The following is a 16,478-nucleotide window of genomic DNA, read 5'->3' as shown; positions in this document are numbered from 1 at the left end:
AGTCAGCCGCAAGGAGAGGGGACTTCTTAATGAAGAGCCACCCAAGTGTGCACGTGAGGTAGACAATTGGGGTTTGGGAAGGAAGTTTCCCCAAATAATCCTTATTTATGATGTTTACAGCCCTATGTCATAAGGGGTCCCCAGCCCACCGGGGTGTGTACATTTACGATGAAGTAACAATTTGCTATAAATAGAGATGAACAATTCTCACAAGACACATGGGCCAATCTTGTGACCGTGCACTTTGGGATTTGTAGCTGGGAAAACATGCCATTTAGCAGGAGGCACGGAAATCTTTTCTGGTGGGAAAAACAAACAACTCTTATCACACCTTGATGTTCTGCATTTTGCAACGTGCCTCAGATGCAAAACATAGCAGTTTTTTTTTTTTTTTTTTTTTTTTTTACTCACCAATCCTCCAGGGGAAAGACTTAGAAAATTCAGCAAGTGTAAAACTTGTAAATGCCAGGAAGTGGGGCTCGGGCAGGGAAAGCAGACTGATCTCGGGCGCTCCGTGTGTCCCAAACGTGTCCTTTTGGGCCCGGGAGACGCCCACACCTTCTGGAGGGTAAGAAAGAGCATCATCTGGGTGCAAAACAACATTTAGATCCCGCTTTCTTTTCTTCCCTAAAGCCCTTGTGTCGAGAAAGACACGTTATTATCACTGTATCACATCCTCCAAGGACGGTGTAGGGAGGGCGGGATGTTTCACTCCAGCGAGGAGCTCAGAACTGTTGCCATGCTGTCAGAGCTACAACGGGAAAATAAGGGACAAGCGCAATTTCACGTACAGAGAGCATATCCCGCATCCTGAACAAGAACGTGCTTCTTGTGATATCCAAGCATCCTCTGCGTGGAGAACTTCTTCTTCGGTGGTGAGCTACACACACTGCAGAGCCCTCCAACTGTCTAGTAAGACAGTCTAACAACAGCATTTTTCTTCGAATTGCTGGTCTTTTAAGTGATCCGGGTTCCTCGGAGCTGAGCCACGACAACGCAGCCACCATCTGCGTTGACCCAACACATATCGACGCACACCCACTCAGTGCATTAAACTGCACACAGAGAAACACGCTTTATATGACGTGGAAAAGAGCCACCTTGTCCTCACCTCCCACATCAACCTGTAATCCATGTTTTCATCCAGGTCCTCCGGCATCCTCTTCTCTCCGGCAAACGGTCCAAACTTCTCGCCCTGCACAGTGACAATCAGATTGAAAAGGCATTATTAGTACAACAACAAAGTTAACGAAATAAACTATTCTTTCTCTTCTGGAAAGTATTTTCTTTTTATCTCTAAATCGTCAGGCCCCATGATTGAGACACATTTAAAATATTAACTCGTGTCCAATACAAAAAAAAAAAAAAAAAAAGCATTTACATCTTTAAAATCCAATGTAATCTGTTTTCAGCCTAAGATCTTGAATCCAAAATACGAGAGGCCAAGATCAAAGGGTTAAATGACGTAAACTGTAGCATTCAAGTTCCGACAGGGCTCTGCGTGGCCGCCCTGGCAAGGGGTCCTAAGATGACAAGCACGGGGTGGGGGCGGGGGGCTGCCTGACTTGAGAGACAAGCCCACCAGGCTGAACATCACCTGGTTTCCATAAAGATCATAAATTCATCCCAATCGTGGAGAAGGAAGGGGCAGGCTTGCCGCTCGCAGAAGAAGACATCGTAAATAAAGTTTCAAGTCTCCTGCCAATCTTCCAAACAGCCAAGGGGCAGCTGGAAACCAGTGATCTCCACACACCTGCTTGTGGCCCACCTGCACGAGACTCTCGGACGTGGGAGCCCGGGCTGATTGAATCATAGCTCTGGGACGGGGCGTAGGGAGCAGCCTTCCCACAGGCTCCCAGGTGAGAGCCCCTGGAGGACTGGGACGGGCTGCAGTCAGCCCTGCGGGGACCTGAGAGGCAGGCGCCACAGGAAAGCGACGCCTGTCTCACTGAGGCGTCCAAAGGGGGGACAGGAGAGTGGACACGTGTTCAGAGAGGACACGGCCCTGTGCTGGCCTGGCCTTCCGTACAACCTGGGGTCCCCAGAACCTCCAGGGACTCTTCTGATGGACACAGTTAGGGAGAACAACAGCCAGCAGAGTTGTGATTCCAGGGAGATGAATTACTTAATGCTGGACAGAACACGAAGCCCCTGGGGACAGCAAGTGTTACCACCACCCCAGACCCCCACTTCACAGAGGAAGGAAAGGGCCCCAGATGCCCTGAGTACCCGCAGAGGCCGAGCCTCTGGAATGCTGACCTCGGGGCGGAGAGTGCTGCTCAGATCCTTCAAGCCAGGACTCTAACCCTAACAACCCCACAGGGCTCACCAAAGACACAGGGACTGTGCAGGTATCGGGACAGAGGTCAGGGTACTGAGGTTGGGGAGCAGAGGTCAGGGAGGCTGGAAGCAGCACACAGTTATTGGGACAGAGGTCGAGGAGGCTGGAAGCAGCACACGAATCGGGACAAAGGTCAGGGAGCAAAGGTCGGGGAGCAAAGGTCAGGGAGCAGAGGTCAGGGAATAGAGGTCAGGGAGCAGAGGTCAGGGAACAGAGGTCGGGGAGGCTGGAAGCGGCCATGCTCCTGCATGCCGCCACTCCACGCTGACCCTGGATACTTGGGACCACTCCTCAGGCAGAACACACCACAGACCCAAAGAGGCTTCTATAGAAGGGAATCGTCACCTCGACAGGGGACCTCACCAGTATGGAAGGGCAGTTAAGAAAGGCAGTACAAGAAACAAAAGAAGAGGGAGGGAACTGAATATGCACAGAACCTCAATGTGCCACACGCCAAATAATCCCATGTGAGAATGTCCCCAGGGAACAGTGAAGGCCACTGGGACTCCAAGAGTGTAAATCACTGGACTGACAAAGGTCAGTCACCTGGCCAAGATCAGAGAGAGGACAGGGAACCAGCTGTTCCTTCTCAGCACAGGTACTGTCCACTGCCCCAAGCCACCTGTCCCAACGTGGACAGATCACCGCACAGCCCCACTGACGATGTCGTCATTACCCCGGCCGGCAGCCTGTGCACAGCAGTCACTCAGCTCACTGACTGCTGGACGGCACGAGAAGACTGACGGACGATAAAGCCAATCTGGAAGACAGAGCAAGCACTCAGTACGTTCTGGCAATACACGGGAGGATGTGGTGTTAACATGTGTACTCCCTTTGGACACGTGTTTGTGTTCAGCCTTCATCACCCATTGCAGAAGCTGATGTCAGTGCACCCCATCAGCCCAGGACAGTCAGGATGAATTTGGAAGAAACACAATGACTCGATCGATTCTGCAAAGGACTTAAGAATATGGAAACCCACCTAAGTGCCTTCCAGGACTCAACGCTTTGAATCTTCAACATAAAGACTCAGAACTCTGACTCTGGCTCCTCATTAGTGATGGTGGACAGCCACTCTGTCGCAAACCCATGCTAGGAGAGATGCGGCTTGCTGTTTTCTCCTCAACCCTGAGTGAGAGAGACATTTCTCATCTCCGTTGAGCATACGGCCCCATACACACAGAGAGACGCACACATGCAAAACTAAAACAGAAATTTTGTGAAACACTCCTAGCCTTCCTCTGCACAATGCATGCACTCCCACAGTCTAGTCTGTTTTACTTTCTTTTTATTTTTTATTTTTTACAAAGACAGAGAGAGAGTCAGAGAGAGGGATAGATAGGGACAGACAGGAACGAAGAGATGAGAAGTATCAATCATTAGTTTTTCATTGCAACACCTTAGTTGTTCATTGATTGCTTTCTCATATGTGTCTTGACCGAGTGACCCCTTGCTCAAGCCAGTGACCTTGGGTCCAAGCTGGTAACCTTTGCTCAAACCAGATGAGCTCACGTTCAAGTTGGCGACCTCGGGGTCTCGAACCTGGGTCCTCTGCATCCCAGTCCGACGCTTTATCCACTGCACCACCGCCTGGTCAGGCCAGTCTAGTCTGTTTTAATCGCCTTCATTAAAAGACGAGTTTCGACCCAGGAACTTGACTTCACAACTCACCAACAGGTTGCTGCCACAGTCTGAAAATCAGTGACATAAAAACAGGCCCCCAAGGAGGCAGACTGGTAAGAGTGTTTAGCACCCCAGATCGGAAGAGACGGCCTTCAGAGCACAGCTGCGAATGCACCAGAACAAGGGGGTCAGGTCAACTGGAGTTTCCTGCGGCTGCCTGATTATAAGAACCTGGATGGCCAACTCTTAACCGTAGACGGCTATGGCGCTCAGAAACCCTGCAGGTAATTAACACGATTTACCTTTGGCTTCTTCAGAGGAAGATTCAGGCTCCCCAGGCCCAGTCGCACCCCAAGGCTTCCCGAAGGACCCCAGTGCCTGGTCCCCGCCCCTCCTCCACCTCTCCGAGCACTGTGGTTTCCACCCTACAAGCAGCACTTCCTCAGAGTCATGCTTTCACTGTGTCCACCGCTCTGCTCTCCACCCTAGGAGATGAAGTCCCTGCCCTCTGTGGGCTCCAATCCCACTTGGGTAACACACCTATTGTGATGCCAGTGGCCATGGCCAGGCAGGACCACGTAGATTCAGGCAGACAGCAGAGACGCTGCAGAGCTGGAACGCGGTGGATCATCCCCGTTTATTAGAGTCTCTGCAACAGCGGACGAGCCCACAGGCAGAGGGACACCGCTCCTCACAGCAGCGTGCAGGCGGATGACCAGGAACACTGCCCTTTACAGATAAGCATCCAAGCTGAGGGTACGCCCGTAGCCTTAGGTAGGCTACATGCACATGGCCATGCACTAATCATGCAAAGTGCCAGTGAACAAGCCCTAACATAGTTGTTTCTCCTATACCAATGAAGGAAAGATTTGGGACACACACCATATATATAATCACATATATATGTAATTTTTCTTTTGGTTGCACCGTATGAAATTGTCAATACTTGACCATTTTCAACTTATAGAAATGAAAAATGTTTACATGATTCATTGTGTATGAGCGGCTGAAGCTGCCGTCCCAGCTGTAGGCAAACTCCCCACCCCACCTCCAGCAGTTCCCGTGTGCCAGCATGATCACCACGGCCTCTGGTCTGGGCTCTCATGGCAAGATCGTTCCCAGGCGAGGACTTCACATACTCCCTCACCTCACAGGCTTCTCTCAAATATCTGCAGCTCTCTGGCGACATTCCAGAGGAAAACAGAAAAACGGCCCGAGTGGGTGCACCCTCCTGGCCACCCCCACCTGACCTGTTCTCGGCTTGTCTGTGGTTGGATGTCCAATTTCGCTTCCTGCAAACTGTCCGCATCAAACTTACCTCACAGACCGGCCCAATGCCCAGCCTACCATGGTGCTTCTGGACAAAGCAGTTAATTAATCCATTCAATCTTGCCACCCACTGGGCTAGACAATAACTTTGAATAAACAAACAAAAAAAATGGATGATTGCAAACATGTGGGCCGCTTTCTGTTCCTCTGCTTAACATAATTAGTAAGAAGATGAAAGCAAGACACCATAGGCTTACCCCCTTAGAAGAGGGGTTCACGCTGGGTACATGCCAGCTGAGGCTTCAAGAGATCTGAACCCCAGTCCTTGTCGGTCTTTCATTTAGCTGTCTGACGTACCAGGAAGCCACACACCACTGTGCCTCAGTGTCCTTGTTGATAAAACTCAGGGACCTGGGTTAGTGGACTTCTAAGATGTCTTCCAGCGCTCACATTCTATTAGAAAGCGCTCCCGCAGGCCAGACGTAGAGCAACTGGAGAACCGGAGAACAGAGTAGAACTGGCTGAGGCATGTTAGTTCATACTCACGGCCATAATGATCGTCAGAAAGAAGAAACTTCTGATTAAAAATGAAAGAAACACCTCATTTGCCATCCTTCGAGGATAACAGCTTAGTAAAATCATTAAAGAGAAAGAACAAGGCCTGACCAGGTGGTGGCACAGTGGATAGAGCGTCGGACTGGGATGCAGAAGGATCCAGGTTCGAGACCCCGAGGTCACCAGCTTGAGCGCGGGCTCATCTGGCTTGAGCAAAGAGCTCATCAGCTTAGACCCAAGGTCGTTGGCTCCAGCAGGGGGTTACTCGGTCTGCTGAAGGTCCGCGGTCAAGGCACATGTGAGAAAGCAATCAATGAAAAACTAAGAAGTCGCAATGCGCAACGAGAAACTGATAATTGATGCTTCTCATCTCTCTCCGTTCCTGTCTGTCTGTCCCTGTCTATCTCTGCCTCTGTAAAAAAAAAAAAAAAAAAAAAAAAAAAAAGAGAAAGAACAAGGCATGTGTCCTTCTCCATGACAACCGTAGTTCAGGGTAGCCAGCCTCCTCCTCCATGACAACTGTAGTTCAGGGTAGCCAGCCTCCTCCTCCATGACAATCATAGTTCAGGGTAGCCAGCCTCCTCCTCCATGACAATCGTAGTTCAGGGTAGCCAGCCTCCTCCTCCATGACAACCGTAGGTCAGGATGACCAGATGGCAGTCAGTGATAAAGGAAAGCTCTTCTTCACAGATAATCACCAGAGTACAAACAGAGGAGGAATATTTGAGTGACATCACCATTCTGAAGTCCCTAAGCCTGACCAGGTGGTGGCGTAGTGACTAGAGTGATGGCCTGGGATGCTGAGGACCCAGGTTCAAAACCCCAAGGTTGCCGGCTTGAGCATGGGCTCACCAGCTTGAGTGTGGAATCACAGACATGACCCCATCGTCACTGGCATGAGCCCAAAGTTGCTGCCTTGAGCAAGGGGTCACTCAGTCTGCTGTAGCCTTCGGTCAAGGCACATATGGGACAACAATCAATGAACAACTAAGGCACTGCAATTATGAGTTGATGCTTCTCACCTTTCTCCCTTCCTGTCTGTCTCTCTCACGCACTTAAAAAAAAAGAAAAAAGAAAGAAATCCCTAATAATGTAACGGAGGCAAGGATTATCAAAGGAGGCTAAAACCATTAGGCAAAAGGTGGATAGAGATATAGATATTCGTACCATATCAGCTCCCTTCTTGTCTGTCTCTATCTGTTCCTCTCTGTCTCTCTCTCTCTGTCACACACAAAATTAATAAATAAAGACAGCAGGAAATCACTGTTATTTCTGTGGGATGTTAAATCGGCATCCTGGCCCCCTCGGAGCATGCCCTGACCCTGCAACACCGAGGAGTACATTGTCATCAAGTCTGTAATGTACTCTGAAATGGTTTGGCAAATAAAAAATATATACATGTAGCGGAAATAAATTAAAGTGAATCACTTCAGATGCGAGGTGATGACTTTTCCCAGGAGGAGCCCGGTGTCCCCGCGGGCAGCATAATTGTATTTCAACAGTAAGTGACTGTGAGAGCCTGCGCTCTTGCAATACAAATAGGGCCTCCCGCAAAGTACAGTTCTAAAAAAAGTGCAATTCTGAAAAATATCCAATCTTCCTTCCCTACTGTGACTGCTTGGGGAGACAACCTGCCTCCCTCCCTATCCCCATCCTCCTGAGATCTGCAGTGCTGACCTTGTCGAGGGTACCAATGTACCCAGGTAGCAAAACTCCATTGACTGCCTTCCCACTGAGACAGTGAGGAGGGCTAACAACTGCCAAGCAGAAACCACCAAAGTTCTTGCTGGTCAGCCTTGGTCACTCCTTCATTCTCTCCACCTGGAATAACAACAGCATGACGGTTGGGGCTGCCGCAGCCACCCTGGGGCCAGAAGAATCGCAGAGCCTCCCGCCCTGACACTGAGCCACAGTTGGGGTTGGGGCTGCTGCAGCCACCCTGGGGCCAGAAGAATCGCAGAGCCTCCCGCCCTGACAGTGAGCCACAGAAGTGAGAGCAAAGTCCACCTGCCAACTTCTTGTCATGGGGAGAAGATATACCCCCAAGATTGAGGTTACTGGCGTTGTTCCTATCACTCTCAGCTGATACAGTGGAAGTCAGAGGGAGAAGGAACGCCCAGGATATAACAGAATTATTCTTTAAGAAATATAGCACAGGGCCCTGGCCGGTTGGCTCAGTGGTAGAGATTTGGCCCAGTGTGTGGATGTCTCAGGTTTGATTCCTGGCCAGGGCACACAAAAGTGCCCCTCTGCTTCTCCACCTTTCCCTCTACTTTCTCTCTCTTCCCCTCCCGCAGCCAAGGCTCCAAATTGGCCCAGGCACTGAGGACAGCTCCATGGCCTCCGCCTCAGGCACTGGAAATGGCTCCAGCCTCAGTGGAGCAAGGGCCCAAATGGGCAGAGCATTGCCCCCTGGTGGCATGTCAGGTGGATCCCAGTCGGGTGCATGCAGGAGTCTCTCTGCCTCCCTGTTTCTGACTTTAGAAAATAGAAAAAAAAAGAAAAAAAAAGGAAGCAATCAGCACAGAGGAAATAAGTATGGAATGGGAAGTACTGTATGGGAGAGCTGTAAGGAAGAAGAGAGGCTAGGTATACGGTGACCTTCTGCACCACTGTTTCCCTTAACCCCAACCCTAAACTCATTGCTTCTCGTGAGCAGAACAACTGCTATTATCACATAGAGGCCTCTGGGTGTGGGGGAGCCTCGGGCCTGGCCCAGAACTGGTGCGAGGCTTTCTCTACCGGGAGGGGGGCTGAGTAACAAACTGGAAAATCCAACCCTGCCCATTTCTCAAGCGAAAATGCTTGCAATGTCCTTGGTCCTTCCCTTTCCTTCACCCGTAACCCAGCAGCATAGTCTGTCACCAGCATAGCCACCATCCTGGTCTAAAAGCCACTATCACCTTTCCCGTGGATTACTGCTATAGAACCTGGACGGTCTCCAGTTGACACACCTGCCCTGGGCCCACCTCTTCTCACCAGCAGATGGGTGATCCTTGATCAACTCAAGTCAGAACACGTCCCTCCACTGCTCCAAGCCCTCCTGTTTCACTCCAAGCACTGTCATCACAGGGGACTGAAAGGTCGAAGGCAAGTGGCTCTTTGGCTTGTGCCTCTCCCCTTCAGTGACTCTCTGGCCTCCTCCCTTACACCCAGCCCCCTGGTTCATCCATTCCGGCCTCGCTGGCCTCCTCATCTGGACGCAACAGGTAAACTCCCATCACAGGGCCCAGGCCCTACTGCTGCCGCCTAGAATGCTCTGCCCTAGAAACACGTTTGGCTGCGATCCCTGCCCGGATCTCTCTGTGTGGTGGGCACTGGCCCACCTGGTATGAGAGCATCCTGCATGTACACACCCACACATCCTGCCGGGTCCAGTCAACCTCACCCAGCTCCCTGTTTTCCTTTCTCCATAGCTCTGATCACGACCTACCACAGTACTAAACTGATCTTCTATGCTCCTTGTTTATTTTCCCTCTGCCCTCCCTACAATGCAAGCTACACAAGCACCAGCATTTCTGTCTGGTTCGCCAGCATGCTCCAAACGGGCAGCGCAGAGCTGCCAACGCAGCAGTATGGAACAACGGCGTGAGGCAAGGCCCGCGTGAGTGAAAATCATGGCATATCCACAGCACAGAAATACAGTCAGTCATCAAAAACCACACACGGGAGCCAAAGAAGATTACTTGGAGGGATTTCCTCAAGAAAACTGAGACACACCAGGTGATGAAGTGAGTGTAATGCTGGTCTCATTTTTGCAAAATAATGTTTTAAAAGCATTCACCTGGGTGTCTGGGTTCGCCCTATGAGCACAGACACAGCATTTTATCAAAATAGAGAAAGTTTTCAGTGTTTTATTTTTTCAGTGAAAAGGATATAGGCAACGATCTTTGACACGTGTGGGCAGTGGTGGGAGTCAGCTGGTTCACACGGGTTCAGCAGAACCAATACCTAATTTTTTGTTGTGTTTGGTGAACCGGTTGTTAAAATGGCACTTGTCATCAGGGTTCTCTCTAAGGTGGGGGCCTGGGCAGCCACCCAGTGTGAAAATCACAAATTAACATTCCTTACTCTTTGTTAACCTTCATCTGCGCAACAGCATATCCTAAGCGCCTGTGGACATGTTCATTCCGTCCACAGGTGAAAAAAATTGCAAGTGAGGACTCCCATCAAGAAGCAATATGGAAATATCTTCAATAACAATTTTATTGTTTTTTTGTCAGGTATTATTTAATATTTTCTCATTAATATTTTAAAACTCTTTTAACATCATCTAGTTTTGTGTACCTCTTCTATTGTTCTTATTTAAGTATTAAATGCATGAAATAATAAACTACGTTTCAGGTATATCTTTTTTTATACTTGAAAAGGTCATTAGGGCAGAGAACCAGTCGTTAAATTATGTGAAGCCCTCCACTGGGTGTGGGCCTTGATTGGAAAGGCAGGGCGCAGGTAACCTGGAGACGGGCTCTCATCCGTTGTCTCCCCAACCACAATGCAGGACTTACAGGAGAAAATAGCTACCAGGTGGCCCTCCTCATCCAGTTCCCATAATGGCAACTAAAGACAAGGACAGGAAGTCCTCGTTGTCACTCCTTAGATTTTACCCCTCCCCTCCCCCATACAAGAGCCAACAGGCCTGCAAAGAGCAATAATCATCTACTAGAAAAAACCTGGTAGGACCAAGGTAGAGACCGGAAATGTCACGATTCTGCAGCCGGGGACCTCACTCTAGGCACACTAAGCAGCAAGGGGTAGGTGTAGAGCGGCAGGGGTCCCCTTTGATGAGGGAATCCCAAGTCACCCTGGTGAAGGAAGCGGGGGGGGGGGGGGGGGGGGGGTGTGAAGTCTCCAGCCAGCTTCCCGACCCCAGGACCCATCTGGATTCAATTCTCCGAATCTGAACTCAACATAGGCTCGGTAGCAATCATTTTCTCAAACAAGCGGTCTACGTGCTGCTCTGTGTTCTACAAGGGCGACTGAATGTCTGTGAAACAAACGTATGTGTCTAAAGTTGATCTATTCCATAACCCGGTTAGAGAATATAAAAACTTTAAATTAAGGTCTTTAATGAACTGCTGAAATACTCTCTTCTCAGACCCCTCGACTTAGGCCCAGAGTGAGGTCTGGTACAGGTAACCTGGGAGACATGTAGGAATCAAGAAACTATACGCCAGGGGTCAGGAACCTATGGCTCGCGAGCCAGATGTGGCTCTTTTGATGGCTGCATCTGGCTCGCAGACAAATCTTTAATAAAAAAAATAATAATGTTAAAATATAAAACAATCCATTCATTTCCTACTGCTCATGTTCATGGCTGCGGGTGGCTGGAGCCAATCACAGCTATCCTCGGGGACAACACCAAATTTTTATTGGATAATGTGTAATGTACACGGGTCATTGTATGGCTCTCACGGAATTACATTTTAAAATATGTGGCGTTCACGGCTCTCTCACCCAAAAAGTTTCCCGACCCCCGTGCTATACGCACTTAGGTTAAAGGCATTTGGATCCTCAGCGTCAGCCTAACCATTCATTTAAAATCTGAATCCAGCTTCTGTTCCCCCCTCAGGCTGGGAAGGTAAGGGCGCTGAAACCTGCTTCCAGATCCCTTCTGGCATCAACAAACCTGTCTGAGATCACTGGCCTGTATGATTCTGTATCTTATAATCATAACAAATCTATGTCACCCACAGAGACTGTCACTTGGATTTATCACAAACATCTGCATATTCACCTGAAATATAGGTATGCATTCTAGATGTGACTGTTCTGTTTATAGAAGTTACACATGGGGGGGGCATTTAGTACTGCAAATAGCAAAATGATGTGGCTGATGATTTTAGAAGCTGTTCATGCTATGCCCCCCAAATACTAAATACTTCCAGGTAATCAACTACATGGAAAAATAAGTCGGAGTTAATAAATACATCAAAAGAAAGTACACTGGCCAGCTATCCCTAAAAACCTACCCATATAAGGCAATAAATAGGAATTACTGTCGTTCTAATATTTGACCAACTTTTTTAGTACATTACTATTAATAACATTAAGTAGAGTTAAAGAACAGTTTTATTTTTACGTATTTACATTGAAGCCTGAGAGCTTCAAGAAAAAAAATCCATTTGGAACTTTTTTATATCCTAGGAGAAAGGAAAGTAAAATTTCAGCTTCTGGTTTGAAAGCTTGTTAACTTGAACATTCCTCCATCTGGCAGAAGCATCTACTGAGTCCACCTCTTACTCAGATACCTGCCTCCTCTGAGCTGTCCTTTCAAACTCCCACCAAGAAAGGGATCACCTGGCCTCTCTGTTCCAGACTGGCCCTGGCAGCTTGCTTACAGGTCACGTCAGGGAAGCCCTCTGAGGACTGGTCCGCCCTGGTCCACCTGCTCTTAGGTGAGGGGTGGGAGGTCTGTACTCAGAGAATGCAGCCTGGTGTCCCTGGTGCATCCCAGTGACCCTCTGGGCTGGACAGCATGCCTTGCCTGCACAGGCCTTCTCTTGCCCAAACCTCCCTTTCTAAAAATGTCTGTTAAGGAGATGAGGATGGGATGGGGGGAGGGGGGGGTGCGGGGAAGATGGTAAGGGACCTTCATTTAAGGAACATGAGCTCTGCACCCTGAAGCAGTGGGTGCCGAGACTAACTCACTAGCTCGGCAGGAAAGGAGAGCCTGCAGGACTTCTGTTTCTGCATCTCTTACTGAATGGTCAGCGCTGTTCTGGAGGAGTGGTTGCTGGTGAGGGTTCTCTCGCAGGTGGAGTACTAGGTACCGCCATGGAGCAAAGCATCCGCTCAGTAAACGGAGGCTCTCATTACCCTGGGCACCTCGCCCCTGCCTTTGTGGCTCCAGATTTTACATACTCGGAGAAAGGGCTATAAACGCATGTCTATCAAATGCAAAAGTTTCGAATTTTCTAGTCACCGCTCCGCCTAAGGCTTTTGCTCTCAGCGTCCGTCCTGCGTTCCCAGGCAGTCCTGTGTGTGCAATGCTATGGGCTCGCCCTGCTCACTTGCCTCTCAATTTCTAGAAGGAAAGACCAAGTCAGAGGAAAAAGCCAGAGGCAGAGGAAAAACATCCTGTGGATGGCACCTCCCAGAAGCCAGAGAACGGATGCCCTCCTGGGCTCCTAACGAGACTCAGACCCGGGGGGGGGGGGGGGGGGGGGGGTGCTGCGCGCGGGGCGGACGCGACGCCTCTGGTCGCGTGGGTTCTTCAGGAAGGACGGCCGCGGGGCCGCGTGCATGCCCGGGGACCCCGCCCCGCGGGCGAAGCCATCACGGAGACGCGGGTGCCCGGCCAGAGGAGGCTGCACAAGGACACTTCCTGTAGCGGGAGGACAGACATCCTGCCGCAGGGCCGCGGGCAATGCCGCCCCCCGCCTGGGCAGCGGGCCGCGGCCGACACTGACGTGGCGCTGCCGCCGGGAGGCCGGCGAGCCAGGCCGCCCCGCAGGACCCCGCAGGACCCCGGCCGCCCGGCGGCACCCCGGGCGAGAAGCCCGCGCCCGGCCTGCGCAGAGCGGCCCGGGGCGCAAGGGGTGGGCAGGGCGCGCGGGCCGCCGGGTCACCCACCTTTGCGACTCTGCGGGCTGTGTAGAGCCCCATCCCGTCCTGCACGCGGGACGACTTCAGGGAGAACCTGTCTGGCACGTACATGCCCAGCATTCTCACTCCGCGGTAGGCGGCACATCGAAATTTGGGGTGCTGGTGCAAGAGCCAGGCGGCGGGAAGGAGGAAATGGAGCTTTCCTCCCAGAATCCCCACCTCCCTGCCGATTCCAGGATCCCCCGCGGCTAGGCCCCTCCTCGCCTCGGCCCTGGCTCGGCCGATCCGCCGCTGCCGGAGCTGCCCCAGCGGGGGCGCGGGACGGCCGGCCAGGGGCGCCGGACGCCGCGCGCTGATTGGCCCGGGGTGGCGGCTCTGACCCGCACCCGCAGCGGGGCTGACCCGGGCCTCCGCCTGCCTCTGGCCGCTCAGTGCCCCCGCCCTGTCCTGCTCCGGGTCTGCCCCTCCGAAAACACTGGGAGTGCCAGGCGGGGATTTGACTCCTTGGATGCAAAACGCAGTTGGGCCCGACACAGCCACAGCCCGGGCATCCTCCCAAAGGGCTCTACCCACTTCCAGACTCCAGAGCACAGCCCCCGGGGGCCGGGGAAATAGGGATCCTTCTCACATCAGAGTGATGCAACTTGGTTTTTTCATGCTTGTTGGAGAGCTTTGAAGTTAAAGGGGACCTATAAGTATGTTGTTTAACGTACAGGAGAAGGGGGTGGACACCCCCTGCAAACAATCCATTTAAAGTTAATTCAGAATTTGTCTTGAACTGTTTAATATTTAAATGGAGTAGAAACCAGTGTTTTTGTTTTGGGGGTTGTTTGTTTGTTTAGTTCTTACATTTCCCAAGGTACAGGATTCCTGAATCCTCTCTTGCTTGAAAAACCACCTAATAAATGTTCATACCTACCTCCGTGGAGGTGGGGGACCTGGGAGGGAACGGTAGAATCCATGGTCAGAGCAATCAAATAAAGCCACAGGTCTTTTTTCAGTGTTTTTGATAAAGTTAGTAGGTGTTCTAATGGACCCAGAAGAAACTTAAAAGGCTGTTTAATCCTTCAAGACAAACCAAGAGCTTTCTACTTTTTTTCTCTTGATATTCTTGATAATTTTCTATGCAGGGTCTTTTCTTGGAAACCATGGATGTCCCAATAAACATTAAATGTCCCTTATAAACCAGTAAAATAATAAATTTGGCAAAATTAAAGACTGCACTCTTAATAAAAACAACAACAAAGTGCAACTAAATAAATTTTAAAGACCTTACTGGGTTTACCTAACAATCCATGAATCAGGCAGCATCCAATATAGCAGATAGGACTTCAGAGGAACTTTATGAAATGAAGACTTTTATAGGCAGGAGGGAAGGGGAGGGGACCAAGGAAGTTTGGGCAACAATGTAGGTTGGTTATTGCAAGATCACTTTATTTTAGGAGGCAGCAGGTCTCAGTCAGACAGATGACTTCACTAGTGATGATCAGACAACTCATGATCAACTGGTGTTAAGAGTCGATTTCTAGAGAAGCCCAAGCTATATGTTTAGTCTCAGTTTGGTTGCAGTACTTAGCATAAGTGACTCCATTTTGGGCCTGTCCTCATGTTTCTCACAGCACCTCCATGGAAATGACTCCTGCTTCTTTAGAACTAAGGAAGGCCTTAGGATGCAGACAGTTCCTAATTTCCTAAGAAGAAGAATTTTATTAAAGTTTAGAAAAAGGTGTTATTTTAAGCATTATGAAAAAAAATCAATAATAGCAATATTTGGAGATTACAAAGAATAAAGCAAATGACCCTTTAAAAAAAATTTTTTTTTTCAGGGAGGCTATGCCAGGGGTGAGAGGAACGATACCTGAATCATTCTCTGAATTTTGGCCTTTCTGATACACCATTGAAGATCCTTCCTAACTTTTGTCGGAGGAAATGGAATCAATACACAAACACAGATTTTGTTTGGGGGAAATCTGAAATCAGATGGTCTTGAAACATATAATAGGTGTTCAATAAATATTTGTTCGTTGAACGTGAGTTTCGAGGCTAAGCTGAGATTTTCAAACTAGCCGATGACGACCCTAGAATTCAGCATTGTGCTTCAGAGAACCTGAACTAGAGTATCTTTTCCCTGGGTGCCCTTTGACCTGTGCTAAAACCAGCCCAGACCTGGGACACTGGGCTCTCCTAGAATCAGACCAGAGGGTGGCCCATGGCCTCTCCTCAGAAAAGTGTCCTTTGTCAGAAGACTATCCTTCAGTCTGGCCGCGTCTCTGGGCACTGACGCTTCCACAGCTCTTGATCATGAGAGAGAGAAAGGTCTCAGCCTGACACAGTCCTCACTCACCGGTGACCCTGGCCTGGGCCCATGTCCCTGTGGGTTGCATACTGCATTTCTGGGGAACAGAGTGGGCCAGCTCCAGGTACTCATCTTTCTGAACGCAGTCCTTTTTCCTAATAAGGACACAGTAAAAATTAAATAACTACGTTTGTAGAGATAAATCTGAAAGTAATAAGCCTAGAAGCTTTCCAGATCTTTTATAAATCTCCATCAGGGATTTTGTTACGGAGCAAATCATGTATTTCATTAAAGTATGCAATGTTCTTTTTATCTGTTTGATGGAGAGTTCCTATGAGCTACTACCTAAAACATGGGAATCGGCAATAAAAATCATCTCTATTACAACACAGAAAAAAAAAAGAGAGAAACCATTGGACACATGTGTGCCAGGTTACAACACACAACAGCAGCCAGAAATTAGATGTTGAAACCTATAAGACAGCAGTGGTTTGATGAGTCATCTCCTAAAACTTGCAGAGCTAGAAAGTGACCTTTCCATATTATCTTTGAAAAATGGGAAATTAAAATTCTGCTCTACAGCAAAAGTCTAAATCCAGCCTTTAAAAGGAAATCAAAATATTGACATTAAAATACTGCCCTGCTCCTGCCTTATTGATTCCAGAAACAATTGCACGACCTTGACACACGAGAAAGGACTCCAAACATGTTTCTCTTTACTTCTAAATTTGCTTTTGGCAATAAATAAATAAATAAATAAATAAATTATATATATATATATATATATATATATATATATATATATATATTGATATGCCTAAAGCAAGCTCTAGTTATTGAATTCAA

General features: G+C 49.2%; 1 protein-coding gene across 5 annotated transcripts in view; it reads right to left on the bottom strand.

Annotated features, from left to right (window-relative positions):
• The window catches only part of PRDM5 (PR/SET domain 5), a 98,833-nt gene extending 84,967 nt beyond the window's left edge, over positions 1 to 13,866 (bottom strand). The window contains exons 1-4 of one of the 5 annotated variants that reach the window (XM_066233938.1): positions 13,364 to 13,866; positions 3,324 to 3,469; positions 1,112 to 1,195; positions 412 to 561 (exon numbers count right to left, since the gene is read on the bottom strand). In XM_066233938.1, coding sequence (XP_066090035.1) covers positions 412 to 561; positions 1,112 to 1,159 — 198 coding nt within the window. In that variant the 5' untranslated portion in view covers positions 1,160 to 1,195; positions 3,324 to 3,469; positions 13,364 to 13,866. Of the gene's footprint in view, positions 1 to 411; positions 562 to 1,111; positions 1,196 to 3,017; positions 3,102 to 3,323; positions 3,470 to 13,363 lie in introns of those variants that run through there. The other 4 variants (XM_066233937.1, XM_066233936.1, XM_066233935.1 and 1 more) reach the window with 4 other exon arrangements.
• Positions 13,867 to 16,478: the final 2,612 nt, after the last annotated feature.

The sequence above is a fragment of the Saccopteryx bilineata genome, chromosome 1 (genome assembly GCF_036850765.1).
Source record: "Saccopteryx bilineata isolate mSacBil1 chromosome 1, mSacBil1_pri_phased_curated, whole genome shotgun sequence".
Taxonomy (NCBI): domain Eukaryota; kingdom Metazoa; phylum Chordata; class Mammalia; order Chiroptera; family Emballonuridae; genus Saccopteryx; species Saccopteryx bilineata.
Note: the sequence above shows the minus strand (reverse complement) of the source record. Positions and strands in the feature narration are given on the sequence as shown.